Genomic DNA, 19,759 nt, shown 5'->3' with positions numbered 1-19,759 from the left:
GTTTAATTCATAGTCAGTCCTCTTCTACCATGTGTCCATCGGCAGCGAGGCCGCAGTTTTTAATATAGAAAACGGGGAAAATGATTGGAGCCCAATGCGCTGTGCCACTGTCTGTATTAGTGTTGAGCCTATGCTTTATTTGTCAGTTATGCACTTTAGTTTCTGCTCTTGATCTGGTTTGTTAAATATTATTTGTCTATTAAAGTGGACGTGCCTGTTGTGTTTAAGAGTAAAAGCTGTAAGCTGTAAGCCTATCGCGTCTCAGAGGCTCTGTGTTCAGCCTCTGTGCGAGTCTGTCAGTTACTATAATACATATGATAAAAACAAGTGTCTAAATTATGTTGCATATTCCTCAAAAGTTCTTGATGACATCACTAGTTGACAACATAGCCTATGATTTCAGAAAACAGTACTATGATATTGCTCCGGTGCGCGTGATGTCGACAGACTCGTGTCAGTGCAAAATAATCAGGTCAATAACGATTTAATATACTGCAAATAGCCTACTAGTTATGTTTATTTATAATTAATTTCGGCGAACAACAAGGCTAAGTACTGCACAGGTAATTAATGTAACAGTTTTTTTTCCTAATGTCATTTTTAGTCTAAAATTTCCAGACTTCAGTCGACCAAGATTTTCTTTGGTTGATTACAGCACTGGTTCTAACACAGCAGCTCATTTGCATTTAAAGACACACACACACACACACACACACACACACACACACACACAGAAACGGCAAGTTTTTGCTCACACCCAAAAAGGGGCAAATTTGACAAGATATAATAAATGATCTGGGGATTTTGAGCTGTTATTTCACACACACATTCTGGGGACACCAGAGATTAATATTACATCTTGTGTACAGGGGCGTAATAACACCTTTATAGCGCATGCTATCCAAGACTTGATCTCCATATCGACTCTGTGATGATAACTGGTCGATTGTACATTATACTGGTTGTTTACACACACAGTGCTTGTTGAACGAGGGTCCGAACGGGGGTCGGCACCCAATGGTGAACACACACACACACTTCCAGACACACGGCTAAGCCTCTTTACACTCGACTGCACACACAGATCTGGGCTTGAGTTGATGGGGGAAGGTACCACAGGCCTACACACACACACACACACACACACACAACCTTCCCAGAGTGCACCAGTGAGGCGTGACGCCTCGGAGCAGGACACAGGCCATAAAAGTGAATAGATAAAAGCCTGTAGATAATTGCCGTGACCCGTTCACAGAGGAGCAGTGTTGCACTTCTAGACAAGAGTTCACACCGGGAATGTCATCTTTGGGTTAAATATATAGGTCAAAGTTCAGCTCTACATCTGATGTGCCAGAATCTGAAAACACACAGTTACATGGCAACAAGGGGTCACGACAACCATTTCCTCGCTCACACACACACACACACACGGAAATAAGAAGTCTCTTGTTTTAATCAGACCAACCCTCATTAAGTCTGTCGCGTGACCTTCTCTCTACAGGCCGGAAGTGACGGTTTAACTGACATGTGCTGCTCTAGTTTAGCCGGTTTGGCTTTTCCGTGTTCATCCCTCCCACAGCCATGCTTTCCAGAAGCATCCATGCAAACCTCAAACTGAAAGCAAGACTGTGTGGAGGGATATTCGATCACTGGACGCCAGACTAATCGACATGACCTGGCTATATAACACCTGCAGATAGCTCTAGATATAAACACACACGCGAGTCTCCATGAAGTAAACCTCGCATATAATGATGTAAAGCGCATATATCTCATCAGTCATAACTTCATTCACTGGAGTCAATCTCTGCCAGCAGATCCAACATTAGATACGAGCATCTTACGGTAAATCGCGCTCTTAACGCCAGGAAACATGTTTGAATGAGGAGTTCTGTTTTTTTGACATGACACCTGCATCTGTTAGCTTAGCTCAAGCGCTAGCTGACCAACTCGCCTTCAGGTCAACGCACTTACTCTCCTCTTAACCCTCCATATATCCCCGCTTTCTTGCAAGAACCCATCGTTAAACCAGTCTGCAGGTGAGCAGAAAACATACAGGTGTAGTAAAGCTCGAGTTTGCGGTGTAGTGTACTCACCCGTGCTCACTGATACAGCTCTCCGCCTGCGACTACAGCGCGTCACGTGTGGCTGTGGACGATGAATCCCCACACACAGGCCCCGCCTCCCGCACGAGCCGATTGGCGGGTCAGTTCAGCGTGGGCACGCCTTTTGGACCTTTCGCGATGATGATTGGTCAGATTTGACGTCTGTCACAGACTGAGGGCTCCGCCTCCGACCTGCACCTCGTGGACGCCGCTGATTGGCCGAGGCGTACACGGAAATACACGCTCATTGGATACATCACAGCAGAAGCGAAAGATGACGGATTTAATGTGAGGATCACTTCATGTCTATAGATTTCAAAAATATATATATTCAGAATTGTTAATAGCTTACGACATGCCTTATCATAAGGAATATTATTTAATCAATATGATACTTCTAATATCTAAATCTAGTGCGTACATGTAAAAATGGGTAATGCGCATTTTCATTAAGTATTTTATATTTTTAAAACTGTTCGTATTTGTGATCTTTTTATTGAACTTTAATTCTATCTTTTGCTTTTATAATTTTTTTTGTTCGGTTGTTTTGTTTATTAACATACCTTTTGGGCTGTATTTGTAAATATTTAAACCCAACGCATAAAAAAAAGAGGAAAAATATGACTAATATTTATAAAACACTCAAACGCACACGGCTCGACATGCCGAAGTGGAACACATTACATGTGATAGCATTCAACATTTTTGACGAAATTGGTCATAAAGGCTTCTGCCTAAATGTTTGAATTTAATCAAATTAGATTTGTAGATAAATGCAATGCTTTCTTTCTATTTTTGAGGATGAGTGTGTCGAATACACGGAGAGCTACCTTAATTTTAGTATAAAATCACCATCAAATCTTTGGTATTTTGACAAAATTATATGAATGTAGAGTCATTATGAATTGGCAGTGTGTAATATAATCACACCGCACTGAGATTATGACATGATCTTTAGCATCTGTGATTTAACATCACCAGCAATAGTTTTAGAAACCACTGACTTGCATTGTATGGATATAAATAATAATAATAAAAACCAGTGAGACATTTCTCAACATATCTCAAAACAGTAAGTTACTGTAAATGACATTACATCTTCAGTTCACCTTCTGTCATCCTCATAGTGTTTCAAACCTGATTTCTGTCACACAACAGAGGATATAGAAGAATGTTTGTGACCAGACAGTGGATGAACCCCATTGACTTCCATAGTATTTTTATTTAATATTTACAGTGAATGGTTTTCGGGTGAACCTCTGGTGTATTGAGAGCAGTGTTGGGGAAAGTTACTTTTAAAAGTAATGCATTACAATATTGCGTTACTCCCTTAAAAAGTAACTAATTGCATTACTTAGTTACACTCTAAAAAATGCTGGGTTGTTTCAACCCAATTTTGGGTGAAATATGGACAAACCCAAACGTTGGGTTAAACATGTAATTAAAATTTTTAACCCAACGGCTGGGTTTGTCCATATTTGACCCAAAATTGGGTTGAAACAACCCAGCATTTTTTAGAGTGTACTTTTTTAGAAAAGTAATGCGTTACGTTACTTTTGCGTTACTTTTGTTCCCACCTGGACTGGGCTTGTTTTTTTATAACACAAACGTTCTATTTTTGGGCAAATGTAAAGACGCTTTCACACCAAAAGTGAAATAATAATCCTCCGGCTGAAGGACATGTGTACAGTAGAGGAAAGCACACCAGCAAACCTTTATCGAAGTCATTTTTGCTTATTTAACCGAATCATCGAAGGTCAGAAGCAAGTACATTGGTCAATAAAGTGAGATTAAATGCATTAAAATGTATGTTTTATTCAACATATTTAGTTATTGGAGGTTTGCATAGTATTCTGATTCTGCATTTCACAAATTTTATTCATTTTGAGGAATATTTAAAAAAAAAATTTTGTGCAAGTGAGATGAGTAAATGCTCACATTTAGTCTAGAACTACAATAAACATCATGTACACACACACACGCGCACACACACACACACACACACACACACACACACACACACACCGCCTCTGCACTTTGATGATTTGTCTCAACATGAGGACAGGAGAGCTGTCAGTCAATAAATGAGAAAAAGTAACTCAGATATTTTGTTGTAAATTTTAAAAGTAATGCGTTACTTTACTAGTTACTTGAAAAAGTAATCTGATTACATAACTCAAGTTACTTCTCATGCATTTCCCCAACACTGATTGAGAGGTATAGGGTTTGGTGTGTGTTGTTCTGCGAGTGAAACGGAGCTGCAGTGTTCAGAACACACCTGTGCTGTGGTGTTCAGGTGAGCATCCTCATCATCATCCTCATCATCATCATCCTCATCATCATCATCATCATCATCATCATCCTCATCATCCTCATCCTCATCATCATCATCATCCTCATCCTCATCATCATCATCATCATCCTCATCCTCATCATCATCATCATCATCAGTGGGGAGACCGGTAGAGCGAGACGTTGACTGTAAACACGGTTCATCTCAGAGAAGAGGGTCAAAGGCATTCAAAGACACAGTGATTCGGTTCTCATTCATATATATGAGGATATTGTTGCTCAAACTGAGAGCGGGGCACACACTAATGCGGGGCTAGTTGTCACACACTTGTTTAAATACTTCCACACATGCATGACGAAACTCAGTGTATTTACTAGTTGCCGTATCAACACTATAGAGGGAAATTACGCCAAAATTCACTGAATATATATAGATATCACTAAACATTTATTTATAGCAATAGTACATTTCTAACTGAAGTTAATTTTTCATCTGTTTTTTTGTGTTTATTTAAAATTAGACACATCTTTTACTCTTATATGTGTTATTGAACAGTTGAGATAGTTGTGTCACCAGCAGGAGACACCCGCCGGGTTTACACCGGGGCATGTTGTCACACTGAGCCACTATTAGAACTATGATATTATATTCCATACTTTTATGAATTCTATTGAGAAACCATAAGAAAAAAGCGAATAAAGACTGAGAGTCAATGTTCAGAAATTATTAATTATTATTATGTTTTGAACTATGCTGTATAGCTGTGTTTTCTGGTGTTTGTTGTCAAACTCAAAAATGTGTTTCTTTATAATTATAAAAAAATTCAAATATATAAAAGTTAATAATTGTATTTTATTGAGATAATATTTTAGTTTGTCTTGTATATTCCTTGATTAGATCAGATGATATTTTAATCTGTCATATATGGTCATGTTATAATGTACCTCACCTATGGGGCATGTTGTCACATTCACTTCCATTCTTTTTAAGGGTAAATCAAGAAAAATGTATTTACTGTTTTAATGAAACATAATTGTAGCCTACTAGACGTGTGAAATTAAATACACACACACACACACACACACACACACACACACACACACACACACACACACACACACACACACACACACACACACACACACACACACACACACACACACACACACACACACACACACACACACACACACACACACACACACACACACAGGAAGACTAAAAGTGTTAGGTAGTGTCTCTACTCTACTTTGCTGTAGCATAAACACTGAAGTCAAGTTTAGACTTTATTCAAATTACATGTTAATCTGAGTTCATGGATCATCAAACGGGCCAATCAAGAGAAGTCGCGAGTCACGTGACTGATGTCGCGGCGATGCTGAGGGTCACGTGATGCTCTCAATCTTACAGCACACATCTTCGGTTTCTTTCTTTCTTGGCAGAACCCTTGCCAAGTGTGTGTAGCATCTGATTGCATTTTAATTATTTCTATTATTAGACAGCAAACTGAGTGTGTAGTAGATAGCAGTGCACTGACAGACCCTGAGCTGAACGGGTGTGTCTGGCAGGATCCGTTATGGAAATATTCTCTGAACATTCAAAACATTCTTGGTGATGATGTGGAGACAGACACACACACACACACACACACACACACACACACAAAATATGTAAAAAAAAAATTCTGAAGAAAGACAAACTTAAATAGTGATGAAAGCCAAAATATTAAATATCACAGATGTATATTTACTGAGTAATCCACTATTTTGTGGAGATTTTCACCTGAGATATGGAGCCAAATTACAGGGGTGAGAAAGAAAGCAGCATAATTCATAGATTTGTAGATCTATTAGTGAAATCTGTTGACTTTATCAATCTTTGTTGTATTATATGCCAACAGTGACAGTTCAAAAATGGCAGAAAGCGCTTTCCTCAAGTTTGCATGCCTGTCAATTTAATCAGAAGTATTAAAGTATTTTAATATCCTTTAGATTCTGGTTCTCAACAACCTTTTCTTTTGGTATCTTCATAGATATGGAGATCTTAATGCGGCTTCATTACATTGTTAAATTCTATTAATTTTCAGTGGCCAAAAAACAAAGTTGGGTCGCTTTTCATACAGCGGATACTTTATATTTAAAGAGGAATATCTGAAGATCAAATAATGTTTAAACTAGAAATGGATCCAATTTTTTTCTATCAACACAATTTGACCGTTCGCAAAGACCCGCCCCCCTTAGTTACTGTCGCTATGTCCGACAATCTACGCCGCAATCTAAAAACACATCGTGGAGCAGAGAGACACTGACAGACAGGACAGATCGGGTTACTTTTCGGTTACTTTTGATATTAAACATATTAAACAAAGTATCCCCTTTCAAATGTGGTCATTTTTAAAAAGAAATGTAAACAATAAATAGTGTTTTGTGTCTCTTTAATGTGTGTGTCAGATCGCTGTGTCGCTGCACGTGAACCGATCATCTCTTCCCTCTAGTTCATTTATAGCATCCTATAAACATGAATGAACATCAGAAGCAGGGCCGTAGCTAGAGGATCCGGGGCCCCCTGAAAAAAAATTGATGTGGGCCCCCCACCACCCTCCACCAATATATTTTCTGCATACATACTCATATATTGTTGGCGTACTGTACAATATGCATGGAGGCCCACATGTAACTAGGGTTTTCTTACAAAATAACAAAGCAGATAACAAATAAATGTAAATCAAGATTTTAATGAACATCAGCAAAAGCAAAATAAACAAATATAACATTAAATATAAAAAGAAAATAGGCCTAAATAGAAAATTTCTTTATATAAATTATTATATTATTATTATTCTAAATATTACATATAAATTATAAAGTTATTCCTGACAACACTGCAAAAAAATGCTTTTCTTATTCAGTATTTTTAGATATAAATAATAGAATAAGATATTTTTGCCTAAAACAAGACAAATAACCTGCCAATGGGGTAAGAAAAATTATCTTGTTTTAACATTATTTATCTTACCCCATTGGCAGATTATTTGACAAGTTTTAAGCAAAAACTCACTTAAATTTGATTTATTTCAACAGAAAACAAGACTTAATATTTTATTGCATTTAGCTTATCTAGTAAATGTATCTTGATTTAAGAATTTTGAGATATTTGGACTGGAAACAAGACAAAAATACTGAGTAAGAAAGGCATTTTTTTGCAGTTTGAGTATCTTAAAATTCTATAAAATTACAACTAATAAAAATTAACAAAAAGCTTGAAGTGGAGTGAAGTGTAAAGTCATCAAAGGTTAGGCCTATAAATAAATACAAATTAAATAATAAGAAAACCAATTTTTAAAAAAGGAACGGTAAAATAATGTTTTTATGGGTTGTAACACAGTCTCATCTCAAAACGTCACATACTGACGTGGTTTGACCATACGGCAACATACGACGAAAAGGGTACCCCTATAACGTCAATATGAGACGGTTCAGGTTATGGTTAGGTTTAGGTATGCGTTAGGGTACCGTTAGGGGGCGCTGCTGGTGCGCTTATGTCTCCGTCTCATATTGACGTTATGGGGTACCCTTTTCGTCCTATGTTGCCGTATGGTCAAACCACGTAAGTAACAGTCTTAAGAATGTAGTCAAAGTTTTAAAAAAGATTTATCTTATTATGTATTTTAATAGAGATAATATGGAACTGGTAAAATAATATTGAAATAAAGCTCATACATTTATTCATTCAAGTGCAGTTGTATTCGTGTTTCTTGATGTAATAAACACATCACCAGCCAGCAGGTCATATTATGCATAATACAATGCGTCGTGTCTCGTGTCAAGTTATTTACAATAGTGAAAAGGACAGGGATTTTAATCGCGTAATCATTCAGTCGGTTGTAGTGCCGCTCGCGCCCGTTAATGAAAAGTGAAAGAAGACGGTAGTTTTCTGATTCTCAGCGAAATAACAATACAATACACTAACCTGCGTTAAAGAAGGTTTTAATTGACTGGGATCCAACAACTCTCCTGGCCTCCCTCTCCTTCTTTTCGTGGCGTTTCTGATAACCATATTTGTATAATTTTTTTCCCGACATTTTTCCAGTGAGTCAGTTCCACCAGATTAACGTCTTCAGGCAATGCCGCCTCAACTCTGATTGGTTCTCTTCACGAGCTGGGGCGGGGTATTTATTAATAACTAATAAATAGATCGGACTAAACCATTTTTAGGGAGGTAAGAGAAGCAGCTATTTGGAAAAAATATTTAACCAAGTTGCATGTTTTTTTGTGGTTTTCATTTTAAATCTCAGGCATACAACTAATAAATATTATAATTATTCATATAGTGTCCCTATAGTATAACTGCTGGATTTTGTGGGGGCCCCCTGGGCAGCGGGGGCCCCTATAATTGTCACCACCTTTCACCCCACCAGCAACGGCCCTGATCAGAAGGAATGTTGTTTTAACCGTGGAAAGACGTCAGTACACTCCGCTTCTCAAGCTCAAATCCTCCAGTGTTAATCCACTAACTCTCCTGACCGCTTTATCAGACAAAATGGCGGATGGTGAAGTATGATTGGTCAGATCACCTGTCAATCAAGCTCCCTGCGAAGGGTCAATTGCATGGAACATTCCATAAATATTATTTTTCCAAAGTTGTCATGTAACTCAAGATATTCAAGGTATCTTAATATCCATCCTGAACTTTTGTTTTGCAATCTTCATTTTTTTGCCCTATATTCAATCACACAGATATATTGGGATCTTAAAGCAGCGCATGTTTAAATAGTTGAATTTAACCCATTTTCAATGGGGAAGAACCAAACGTAACATTTCAAACAGCGGATAGTTATGTGTTTAAAGAAGAATGTTTGAAGAACAAATAACACTGAACCTAGAAATCAAATGTTTATCTGTCAAAACAACTGAACACACACCTCTCCGAGCGCCAAAAACAAACACTTTCCTGAAGTTTGCATGTCTGTAACTCAAGAAGTGATAAATTAATGGCCTCTTAGACTCTTGCTCATATGAAACTTTTCTTTCCAAATCTTAATTTTTAAGGCCCTCGATGGTTCAATCCCAGAGATATCGGGGTGTCGATTTGGGAAATTGTACGATACTGCACTTTTGAACTCTTGGCCGCTTCAGAAGAAAATCACATCTTCAAGATAAGCAGTTGTTCCGGTCGAGGGAAACAAGACACGTTTAAGTTTGAACATTATTTGTTCTTCAGTTATTCCTCTTTAAAAGAGAAGAATCATCTTTTCGTCACATGAAGATCTCCATTTAATATGAAGATATTAAAATAAACGTTTGTTAAGAACCAGAATCTAAAATGATATTAAGATATCTTTAATACTTCTTGAGTCACAGGCATGCACACTGTGGCGTATGATGAAACTAAGATTGCTAAAGTCAACAGATTTCACTAATAGCTCCACCGATCTCTGTAGAATAATAAAATAATAATGCCGCCATCTTCCTAAAGTCATTTTACACCCCTGTAATTTGGCAACAAATCTCTGGTGAAAATCTCCACAAAATTCTGGATTACTCAGTAAATATACATCTGTGATATTTAATATTTTGGCTTTCATCACTATTTATGTTTGTCTTTCTTCAGAAAAAATATGGACAAAATCTAAATTTGAGCCAGGGAAGTTTCTGAAATCTGGTTGATTTGACACGGAATGACCCTGAGCAGTAAATTATGCATAATTAACCAAACTGTAAAAAATGTGGCTGCGATTAGTTATAACAACTTAAAATTTGTTGTGATAACTTAAATATCCAACTTAACTAAACTAAACTAAAGTTAACTAAACTTAATATTTTAAGTCAAGCATGAAAACATACTTTTTAAAGTTGAAACAATATTGGATTTTAAGTTGTGATAAATAATCACAAATTTTTTTTACAGTGCAGCCGTAACTCTACAGTCAGTACATGTTCATTAATATCACTTACGAGTAATGTAACTCACCTTGAAGTAAAGTGCAACCAGTAATAAAGTATAAACGACATGTTGGGAGGCTTCCCTCTTGATTTGATTTTATTATAAGAAGAAGAGTTCAGCAGCATACTCTAGTTACAACACACGCTCCTCTCGTGGAAACACACGCCTGTGCAGAACTGACACTAGCGCGTGTGTGTACTCTTCATGTATCCTCATAAATACAATAAATACACACCGTTTGGAGAAGCCTAAACAGAAGCATGTGCCAACTAATGTACAACACAAACTGAACTCTGGAAATCAGATCTCGAGTAGGAAATTAAGAAGAGTCCCCGTTCCAGAAGCAGCATTAGTCGAAGTCCAAGTGTGTGTGTGTGTGTGTGTGTGTGTGTGAACGGGCATCCAGAGCCCGCGACGACAGACCAGTGTAATTACAGGAACTCAACCGCGAGCTTATGTACATATAAATACAGTTTAGAAAAGACAGCGTCGTCATCATCAGTGTGTGTGTGTGTGTGTGTGTGTGTGTGTGTGATCCTCTGCGGTGTCCAGCGGGTGGCGCTACAGGACCGGTGTGTGTGTGGAGCAGAGAGAGAGCTTGACACACACAGGTGTTGATGAACATCAGTCACTCCGCTTTCTTGATGAACATCTGGACACACACACACACACACACACACACACACACACACACACACACACACACACACACACACACACACACACACACACACACACACACACACACACACACACACACACACACACACACACAAGGAAAAATGCATATATAATTAAAATACAAATTATAACACATATTGATAACACTTTATTTATTTTATTTATAAAGCACATTTGAAAACAACCCTAGGTTGACCAAAGCGCTGTACATAATGTGCTTCATTAGTTAACATGGACTAAATATGAGCAACACATTAGTTACTATATTTATTAATATTTGTTAATGTTAATTAATAAAAATCCAGATGTTCAGTTTTGCTCATGTTAGTTCACAGTGCATTCACTAATGTTAACAAACAAAACCTTTGATTTTAATAACGTATTATTAAATGTTGAAATTAACATTCACTAAGATTAATAAATGCTGAAGAAGTATTGTTCATTCTTAGATCATGTTAACTAATGAACCTTATTGTAAAGTGTGACCAATATATTATATATAAATAAAATTACATATATATTGTAACAAATTAATATAAAATAAAATTGTATTTATTCAGGGATGCACTAAATTGATCAAAATGAGTGACGGTAAAGACATTTATGATGTCACAAAACATTATATTTGAAATAAATGCTGTTTTCCCCCAACTTTCTATTCATCAAGGAATACTGTATAAAGCATATCAGGGTTTCCAAAAAAACTTGTTTTCAACATAAATGTTTCTTGAGCATCAGATCATCATATTATACTGATTTCTGAAGATCATGTGACACTGAAAGGAGACTTCAGATGCCCCAACGTCTGTGAAGAGACGACCCAACGCCGGCGATATGTTATGCCCTAAATTTATGATTAACTAACTGTATTTTTGTTTGTACATTTTTGAAATGCATTTTCTGTAAAGCTGCTTTGAAACAATATGTATTGTGACAAGCGCTATACAAATAAACTTGAATTGAATTGAAGACTGGAGTAATGATGCTGAACATTCAGCTTTGATCACAGGAATAAATTACACTTTACTAGAGTACATATAAATAAATGTTCTTCCTCAAACACAGGGTGCATAAGTCAGCACACCCCTGTGTTAAATCCCCATAGAGGCGGCAGATTTTCTAAAGGCCAGTTATTTCATGGATCCGGGATACTGTGATCCTGCGGCACTGGATGCAACAGGGACGCTGACCTGGCGATCATGTTGATGGACTAGTAAATAAATCTCTTATTTGTAAACTTCTATGTTGTTGCACTTGCTTAGTATGTCTTTTTTTTTTACGATGCTGTTCATTCATCCATTATATCAGACGCCACTGACGTCGATTCCTGTGATTAGGATTTATGTCCATATCTCACATTATTATCTGGACATAAATAAGCCTAGAGGTTGTAAATAGTGTAAACGAGCACAAACTATTATGATAAATTGCAATAATCATGTCTAATGACATCATAACGGCATATACATTTAACTTTATTGATGTCATCTGGCATTTTGTAATGTTTACATTACAATCAAAAACACAAATGAAACTATGCAGTAGGCCTGGACTATAGGCTATTTACTTGTGATTTATCTGCAATCATGTAAAAACGTTATAAGCCAACAAACGCGAAGTATTCCACAGCGACTCGCTGTTTGCCAAAAACACAATTTCGACACATGATTAAAGTCTTCGACCCGTCGGTTTTTGGACGCGAGGCTTCGCGTCTTCTGACCACGATTCATCAGGGCAGAAGAACGATTTCGCCATTGAATTTCGCACGCTTGCCAGCACATGTGAGTGGAATGAGCCTGCCTTGGTCACTCGTCTCCTGGAGGGTCTGAATGTGGATTTGAAGGAGGAGATTTATGCTCGTGGTTCTCCTGCCCAGCTCGATCAACTAGTAGATGCTTAGAGCAACGGCGACATGTTCGAGCAGCGACCGCTACACCTCGTGAGCCTTCTGCTTCTGCTGCTCCCAGACCAGATGCTGTTGGGTAGCATTCGCCTCCAGGCCGATGAACAACAGCGTCGCATCACCAACAGACTGTCTCTACTGCGGCGCGGCTGGCCACTTTGCCGCTTCCTCGAAGCTAAAAAAGCCAGATCTCGCCAGTAGACAGAGGAGTACTGGCGAGCGCTACTGTGACGTCCTCACCACGACCCTGCCCGCGGTTCTCCGTTGGGCTGGTTCTACCCTCTCGTGTCCCGCACTAAGCTGAAGGGAACTTCATTGATGAGAGATGGGCTCGGGAACATCACATCCCCCTGGTGGACTTGAACGATAGCTCCACCGTCTTTGCCCTGGATGGCAGAATGCTTTCTAAGATTCATTGTGTCACCAGTCCGGTTAGTCTCACTATTTCAGGGAACCATCAAGTGACTATTTCTTTTCTCATTTTTTAGTCTCCCTATTCCCCCATTGTCCCTGGCTAACCCAACATAACCCCCATATTGACTGGGTCAAGAGTACCATGTTGTCTTGGAGTCTGTCGTCTCATGTTAATTGTTTAGTTTCTGCGATTCCTGTGGTCTCTTCTGTCTCTGTGTTTCAGGAGGAGCCTGGAGATCTGTCTGGGGTCCCGGAGGAATACCACGATTTGCGGGCGGTCTTTAGTCCGTTTCTTTACCGCCTCACCGTCCCTACGATTGTAGCATTGATCTCCATCCTGGCACCGTGCCACACCGCGGTAGATTATATTCTCTCTCTGCACCCGAACTGGAGGCTTTTGGAGAAGTACCTCTCCGAATCTCTAGACGCTGGGAGTATTGTCCCGTCCTGCTCTCCTGCCGGTGTGGGGTTCTTCTCTGTGAAGAAGAAGGATGGTTCGTTGCGTCACTGCATCAATTATCGAGGGTTGAACGACATAACGCTCAAGAATCGCTACCCCTTGCTCCTTATGTCGTCGGCTTTGAAATCTTGCAGGGCGCAAAGGTCTTCACAAGGTTGGACTTGCGTAACGCATACCGAACGAATATCTCGTTCGTATTATGCAGGGGGACGAGTGGAAGACCGCGATTAACACCCTATCGGTCAATTTGAATACTGCGTTCTTCCTTTCGGGCTGGTCAACGCCGCCGCAGTATTCCAGGTGTTGGTCAACGATGTCTTGCGAGACAGGTTAAATATCTTTGTGTTCGTTTATCTGGACGACATCCTCATTTTCTCACCCTCGCTCGAAGTACACGTCAAACGGGTTCGCCGGGTCTTACAACGATTACTCGAGAACCGCCTTTTCGTCAAGTCAGAAAAATGTGCATTTCATTCTCGATCGGGCTCGTTCCGTGGTTCGGTGGGCTCTGCTGAGGGTATCACATGGATCCCGAGAGGGTTCGGGCGGTCCTCGATTGGCCTGTTCCGGAGTCTCGAGTTGCTCTCCAGCGTTTTTTAGGATTCGCTAACTTTAACAGACTATTCATTCGTGATTTTAGCCCCTCTGTCTGCCCTCACCTCGACCAAGTCTCAATTAGTTTGGTCAGAGATGGCACAAGATGCATTCGATCGACTCAAGAGGTTGTTCATCTCCATTTTAGTCACCCCGGATCCTGAGGCAATTTATAGTCGAGGTCGATGCTTCCGACGGAGGGGTAGGGGCTGTGTAGTGTCCCATTTATTGTTTGGACTGACCACCGGAACCTCGAATACATCCACTCCGCTAAGAGACTTAACGCTCGACAGGCCCGCTGGGCGCTATTTTTGGGTCGTTTTCAATATTAGTGTTATTATAGAGCAGGAATATTAGTGTTATTAACGAGACAGCAGGAATATTAGTGTTATTAACGAGACAGCAGGAATATTAGTGTTATTATAGTGACGCAGGAATATTAGTGCTGTCACTTTAAGAGCTGCGCTGATCTAATATACTGATACACACTCATGAAGCTCAGAAAACAGCAGAAGAGTCTCACGCTTTAATAGTTTAAAGTAATTTTGAAATGCCCACAAAAGGAATTGATAAGAGAAATTTTAATTTGAACTTATATCTGATTCCTGACCTCATGTATTTTGATTCCAGAATTGGATTCCAGGTTATATATATACATCTTCCCTTTAGATGAAGAGAGTGAGGTTGTGAGAGCTGTACCTCGCTGAGAATGACCCACACCGGAGAGTCGGTCAGCACTGAGAGTCTCAGAGCCTCCAGCGGCCCGAAGGAAGAGTCCACCTCGCCCTCCGCCATCCCGTTCTCAAACCTCCCTGAGGACACACACACACACACACACACACTGTGACACGATACTCACACACATCAACACAACTCTTCTGAGATCATGTGCGGAAGATCGGGACAAACCTTCATACTTGAAAGCAGCAGTTCACTTCAGAATTACAATGTCCTGATGGTTTACTCTCCTCTCGTCATCCAAGATGTGCATGTGTTTCTCTCTCCAGTGGAACAGAAATGCAGGTGTGTGAGGAACACACTCCAGATGTTCTCCATATAGTGACTTCAATGGTCCAGCGGGTCGAAGGTCCAGATGTGAGTTTCAGCTTCAAAGTCTCTCACGATCCAGCCGAGGAATAAGAGTCTCATGTAGTCTCATCTTAGATCTTATAAACTTTTATCAACAAATGCTGATCTTGCACTCGCTGTGATGCGACACACATTACGTAATCAGGTTGAAAGGTCAAGCGTGATGTAGGCGGAATAACAGACCCAGTGTTTACAAAGTGAATGTGCAAAGACCAAGTAAAAATAAACAAAAGGTAAAACAACGATGTGGGATGATTTTGAAGTTGGAGGAGAAAATTAGATGGAGTTTATCGCCCTTCCCTTCATTTATAAACCGGAACACGCCTGACCTTTCAACCTGATGTGTGTCGCATCACAGCGAGTGCAAGACCAGCATGTGTGGATAAAAGTGTATAAATGTGTATTGTGTTATAAAATGGCGGCTGGTTTGTCTAGATGAGACTCTTATTCCTCGGCTGGATCGTGAGAGACTTTGAAGCTGAAACTCACATCTGACCTTCGACCCGCTGGACCACTGAAGACACTATATGGAGAACATCCTGGAGTGTGTTCCTCACACACCTGCATTTCTGTTCCACTGGAGAGAGAAACACATGAACATCTTGGATGACGTGGAGGAGAGTAACTCATCAGGAGATTGTAATTCTGAAGTGAACTGCTGCTTTAACTAATTCGGTCGAAAAACACACCATTGAAAGCGTACTGTACCATAGATGATTTCCAGTGAAATATCTCACAAAACACACCAACATACAGGAGAACAGGTCACAATGTCATTTGACTTTGGCTGATAAATATTTTGAATGATTGACATGTATTTGCGCTGGTTCCTGCAGTGCTCCGAAGCGTCTGCTCGGATTATATTCAGCACATTAATGACTGAAGGGGAAGCTAACACTCCGACACGAGGGACGGGCTCAATAACCCTGAGGCGCAGTAATCAGACAGACAGACATACATAATCATAATCATAATCATGAGAGGGAGACAGCCAAACAGATCAAAAACACTTCAGGCTTTTCAGAACCAACATTTGCTAGGATTTTCTCCATGGATTTGGAGTGTGAGTTCAGCAAAGCAAGAGAGAGACAGAGAGCATTCATGATTCACACTAGGGATGGTTACTGACACACTTTCAATATGGATTCATTTATATATATATATATATATATATATATATATATATATATATATATATATATATATATATATATATATATATATATATATATATATATACTGAACAAAATTATAAACGCAACACTTTTATTTCTGCCCCCATTTTTCATGAGCTGAACTCGAAGATCGGAGACTTTTTCTTTGAACACAAAAGTCCTATTTCTCTCAAATATTGTTCACAAATCTGTCTAAATCTGTGTTAGTGAGCACTTCTCCTTAGCCGAGATAATCCTCCACCTCACAGGTGTGGCATATCAAGATGCCGATTAGACAGCAGGATTATTGCACAGGTGTGCCTTATGCTGGCCACAATAAAAGGCCACTCTAAAATGTGCAGTTTTACGGTATTTGAAAAATAAAGCACAAAGCTTATTGTGATTATTGACTGGAAGGAGCAACAAATAATGTTTAGTGAAGTTTTGTTCAACTGAAAACAGCACTGACTAAAAGATCGATTCTTTTGATTTAAGAATCAATATCGGTCTATCTAAATGAGAATAAATTGCAGTTGAGAAATCAGTCTGTCAAACCCAATCCCAAATAAAACCAACATCTTTTCCATGTGTTGAATTGTGCTGGTGTACATATTGTGCAAGAATATGTGTATTCTCTCTCAGGAGAATGTCACTGTGGAGCCGCTTTAATATCGTCATATGATATAAATTCTGGATCATTTAAATGAGTAAACAGGTTCAAGGTGGAGAAAACAAGACAGGAGTTTAAATAAACCGTCAGAAAAGATAACTTATTTAAAGCAAACCAGCACAGCAACAGTTACGCCATCACACACTTCACACGAGCATGAATGTTGTTTATGGGCTGAATCATGAACACTGCAGCTGTGTTTAGTGTGTACTTCACAGGTGTGCGCTCACCTATCCTGATGAAGCCGTCTTCTGTGCGCTGGTACTTCGGCGTCTTCTCTCTCCCCTCCTTCAGTGCTTCTTTCTCCGACTGAATATTCTGATCAAGAGGGACACAAGTGTTTCAGCAACCGATTAGACCATAATCTAGTTTTTACAGTAAAAACGGCAAACCAATTTTGCAAATGATCTCAATTAATACATGTACATTAAATTATTTAGCAGATTAAACTAACAACAGGGCAACAATATGCAAGTGCCATGACCAGTCCCAGTTAGTCCAGCACAGGACACGTAGCAAGGTGTTTTTTAAACAGATAATAGTCAGTATTAGTGGGTTGAAGTGAAGGTGTGAGGAAAGAGATTCAGCAGTTTCTTATAAGTGAGTATCCGGCTTGAGTTCTGCAGTGAACAGTCCAGGTAAAGCTCTGTGAAGTCATTCTGTGCCTCTGTGGGATGATGCACCACAACGCTTCTGGAACACACATCGGTCTGAAGTAATGAGTTTAGGTATAGGGGTGCAGAGCCATTAATTAGATTAGTCACATAATTAATGATTTCTTTCCAATTTATTTATTTTTTTACACAACACTGTTTTGTTAAGCTCAACCCTTTTATATTATGTTTCTTGAATGTGTGGGTTTATCAGTAACCAATATTTTGACTCAAACTAGCTAGTCCTGTCTGTGATACATTAATTTAGACTAAACATGCATCTCGCAACTTTAAAACTATATCCAGAGAAGAAGAAAAAAAAAAAAAAAAAAAAAAAAATATATATATATATATATATTGGTAACAGGGTTGCAAAAGGCTTTCAATCAATTAAACATTTTTTTAAATCATAAATATATTCAAACTGACATCTCCAAATTAATGTGGAAACAACATAAATACAGTATTTCAAATATTTGATATCTGATAATGCCAGCCATATCTACAGAGTGGATTATCAGAGAGACTTCAGCTTTTGCTTTTATCAAACCACCTAGCAACCACCCAGAACATCCTAGCAACCACCCACAGCACTGGGGATGAGTTTTGCACGGAGTCGGACACAATTCTTTTCTTCATGGAATATAAAAATCTAATTTAGCCCTTTAATCTGTTGCATGCAATAATCTTTATATGAATGAGCAGTTTATGAAAGCGAGTGCAACTGTATTTTTCCAGATCTGAGGTGATATTCCTTTATTAAAAAAAATGTCAGTTTTGGCAGAGATTCTTCAGAAAGTGATATATTGAACCAATCTGTGTTTCTGCTTTTCTGTCAAGATAAAACAAAAATGACAGCAAAAATAATTAAAGTGAGAAGGAAGCATTAAAGAGAAGTGACGCAGGAGCCCTGAGCTGACATTTAGAGGGAGGAACACTCTTAAATATAAAGGTTATTTATTGGAGAGCATCTAACATCCATGGAATCTTTCCATTGCACAAAAGGTTCTTTATAGTGGAAAGGGGTTCTTTCGATTTATACAAAAATATTTATTAACGCTAAGTTATTTTAAGAACTGATCACTGAAAGGGTTCTTTGGGGAACCAAAAGTGGTTCTTCTATGGCAAACTTTTGCAATATATTTTTAAGAGTGCATGAATTTTAAAGGTTCTTTTTGGAACCATTACTGCCAATAAAGACCCTTTATTTTTAAGAGTGAAGATCAGCGCACACATTCACTGCAGCTGTTCCTGTTGATGAAGGGCATCTCCAGCACTCTAGTGGTTCAAGTCTTCCCCCTCAGTAAGTCCTTGAGGGTGTCGTGGAGGGGTGAGGTGTCTAAGACCCAACATCTAGCTACTGGAGTGCCTCAGGGCTCAGTGCTGGGACCACTTCTCTTCTCCATTTACATGTTCCCCACTTTCAATTCTCTTGCTTCAATGAAAGGTTAGAATTTTGGCAATTTTTTGAATGAAAGATCAAAAGGATAAACAATGCAGATTTATTTTTTACAGCCAGTTTTGATCATATTTACCAGGGGTGCCAACAATTTTGGCCATGACTGTATAAAGACTTCAGATGCAAAAATATTGGGTTTACACACATTGTGTCTGCGTCCCTGGCAACTGTAACTTCTTGGACAGAAAAGCTGTGATTTGACCCAAGAGAAGACGAATATGTTCAAAACCCCCAGAAGAGCGACGCTCTAATTTCCCAAACTGCATTAACAGCATAAAACAGACCACAAATACTCCTTTCTCCAGGGCATTCCCCGCTAATTTCCTATATCCGGCCGAGTT

The 19,759-nt window shown here is 39.0% G+C and overlaps 2 protein-coding genes across 3 annotated transcripts in view; both read right to left on the bottom strand.

Moving 5' to 3' along the window:
- The window catches only part of canx (calnexin), a 32,680-nt gene extending 30,341 nt beyond the window's left edge, over window positions 1-2,339 (bottom strand). Inside the window, exon 1 of one of the 2 annotated variants that reach the window (XM_079629729.1) lies at window positions 2,097-2,339. The gene's annotated coding sequence lies outside the window, so the exon portion shown is untranslated. The remainder of the gene's footprint in view (window positions 1-2,096) is intronic. The other variant, XM_079629728.1, reaches the window with a different exon arrangement.
- Window positions 2,340-10,411: 8,072 nt separating this feature from the next.
- Window positions 10,412-19,759, bottom strand: part of mgat4b (alpha-1,3-mannosyl-glycoprotein 4-beta-N-acetylglucosaminyltransferase B) — a 189,845-nt gene continuing 180,497 nt past the window's right edge. The window contains exons 13-15 of the mRNA XM_079629730.1: window positions 17,537-17,624; window positions 15,093-15,205; window positions 10,412-10,993 (exon numbers count right to left, since the gene is read on the bottom strand). Of these exons, the coding sequence (XP_079485856.1) occupies window positions 10,970-10,993; window positions 15,093-15,205; window positions 17,537-17,624 (225 nt within the window). The 3' untranslated portion in view covers window positions 10,412-10,969. The remainder of the gene's footprint in view (window positions 10,994-15,092; window positions 15,206-17,536; window positions 17,625-19,759) is intronic.

Source organism: Phoxinus phoxinus, assembly GCF_949152265.1.
Source record: "Phoxinus phoxinus genome assembly, chromosome: 12".
Lineage (NCBI taxonomy): Eukaryota > Metazoa > Chordata > Actinopteri > Cypriniformes > Leuciscidae > Phoxinus > Phoxinus phoxinus.
This window is presented reverse-complemented; position numbering and strand designations above follow the sequence as displayed.